General features: G+C 30.3%; 1 protein-coding gene across 1 annotated transcript; it reads left to right on the forward strand.

Annotated features, from left to right (window-relative positions):
* The first annotated feature begins 570 nt into the window (after nucleotides 1-570).
* On the forward strand, nucleotides 571-2,175 carry LOC114406562. Its single transcript, XM_028369295.1, has 2 exons — nucleotides 571-805; nucleotides 1,613-2,175. The coding sequence occupies exons 1-2, from the start codon at nucleotides 675-677 to the stop codon at nucleotides 1,764-1,766; spliced, it is 285 nt and encodes a 94-aa protein (XP_028225096.1). The 5' UTR covers nucleotides 571-674; the 3' UTR covers nucleotides 1,767-2,175.
* Nucleotides 2,176-2,399: the final 224 nt, after the last annotated feature.

Genomic DNA, 2,399 nt, shown 5'->3' on the forward strand with positions numbered 1-2,399 from the left:
GAGTTATTAGGTAGGATATTAAAATTTAAATTTTAAATTTATCAAATGATCACAAAATTACATTGACTAAAATATTTTCTAAGTTTAATTATCTATTTAGTTCTTACAATTTCCAAACTTTTTTCTTTTAGTGCTTATAATTAACAAGTAACCTTTTTTATTTAAGTTTATTTAGTGATTTTTTTAATACTTAAAGTTTACATCTTATTTTCTTAAAGGTCTTTGTTATTAATTTTTGTTAACTTCATTAATTAAAGAATTTTAAAAGTACTAATCTTTTAGAAATTAAGATATAAATTTCAACAACTAACAAATTTAGTTATTAACTATAGAGATGAAAAATAATAAATTTAAAAATTATAAGGATTAAATAAGTAGTTAAACGTATTTTCTTTAAATAAGATAAATTTTATATTTACAAAATATTTTTAAAGAAAATAAGTCGACTAAAATAGATATTTATATTTTACTTTTTCTTTAAAAGAAATATTAACAATATATTAATTAATACTTAATACATTAAATTTGAATTGTTGTGCTGAATCATAAGAAATTAAAAATATGTTTGGATGAGTGGATGAATAGAGCCTAGGGATATATTTTGTTTTTCTTCTTCTACTCGATAGGGTTTATAGTTTCTTCAGTGACAAAGCAATGCTACCTTTCTGATTCTGATGGCGTCGTTTTCCCATTGCACTCGTCGTTTCATCTCACTCTCTTCGATGAAATCAGCTGTTAGAACAATCAGTCATTCTCCTCTTCTCAACGCTACTGTGCCCCACCGTCCATTCTCACCGCTTATCAGGTAAACCTCCAAAATTATCTTATTTTTTCGATTTTGATTATACCCAGAAACCAAATCGCTTAAGAATCTTCTCAGTTTTCATAAATGGTCCTTTTGGTGTGTACTGTATAGCTCAAAAATGAATTTTCAATTTTTTTTTAATAATACTGATTTCTGCTTTGGTAATGGAAAGATTCATATTTTCTGTGTATTCATGCCACCTCAGATTTTTTCAAAAAACAAAATGCAAAATCAACAAGTCTTATCCCACTACTTGAGGTCTGCTACATAGGTCACACGATGCCATTCAACACAGTTAAATACCACAATTTCAGAAATTAGAAATATTATTAAGTCTATGATCTCCCTTGGTAATAAATAAATAAAGTTGACCAAAATTCATGGTTTTAAATTGCAGTTGTGGTTGCATTGTGATGAGTCAGAAAATCTTTATATTGTGGGTAATTGCAGGAAAATGAGGCTGCAATTGCATTTGCGATGAGTCAAAATACCTTGACATTGTGCCGCAATTGCGGTTGCAGAACGCTATTTAAAACCATGCCAAATTTAACAAAAATAATTGCTGGTCTAAAATTACATTAGCTAAACTTCTAAGTACTTAAAAACATAATTTTTTATGTGTATATAGTTGTTAGCTGTGTTTGTAATTTTGTACTATATAATTATTCGTATTGTGTGTGATATGTAACTGTATACTGTGTCTGTATATGTGTGTGGAAATAGTTGTTAGCTATGTTTGTAATTTTATATGATATATGATTGTATAGTGTATGTTGTGCTGATGTGTAAAATTGAAATGTTTAACAGAACTTGTGTGTACCGACTAGGAAGTGTGCAGTCACTTTTGCCTCTACATAGTACAGTGGCTACTGCAAGAATGGTGTCTAGTCTTAGCATTGATTCAAGGAATTGTGAAGCTCTTTCACATGCTACTCTCTGCTGCAACCACCCTGGACCCTAAGAGGTCTTTGTTACTTTGAAGTTTGAAATGTGAGTGGTTGTCTCCTTTGGAAAAAGAACAAACACAACTCATAACATTTGGAGCTCTGCTTGTGATTGGGGAAAAAAAATAATGATTGGTATTGATTTTCGGATGAGTTGCAAAGTTTATGTATTATGAATTTAGCCCCAATTCATTTTCTTCTTTCTTATAGACCAGATTCTCAAATGTGGTTAACTTTTCTTTATTTGGTTTTTGGTTTTTAACCGAGTCTTATGACGTGAATGGGTGATCTATCTAACTAATCTCACCTCATGAAGAAAAGGCTATTGTTATTTATTTATTTGGTTAATTTTTGTATGGACACCCTACCCTCATCTTGAATACCTCACCTAATGAGAGAAAACTATTGCTTTCTTTATTTGGCTTATTTTTGTATGGATTCCCTCTTTATGAATCTTTCATCTTATATATGTTATTGAATCTTTTCCGGTGTCTAGGTGATTCAACCTACACGAGGTGCCAATGTACTTTGTATGGATGGCAGTACAAGGACATTGAACTTCTGTGTACCTCAATAAAGGGACTTGAGGCTCACATTGAAAAAACTGAAGAGTCTTTGAAATGGTTATTTGTGTGTGTGTGTGCGTTTGG

The sequence above is a fragment of the Glycine soja genome, chromosome 3 (assembly GCF_004193775.1).
Source record: "Glycine soja cultivar W05 chromosome 3, ASM419377v2, whole genome shotgun sequence".
NCBI classification, from domain to species: Eukaryota; Viridiplantae; Streptophyta; class Magnoliopsida; order Fabales; family Fabaceae; genus Glycine; species Glycine soja.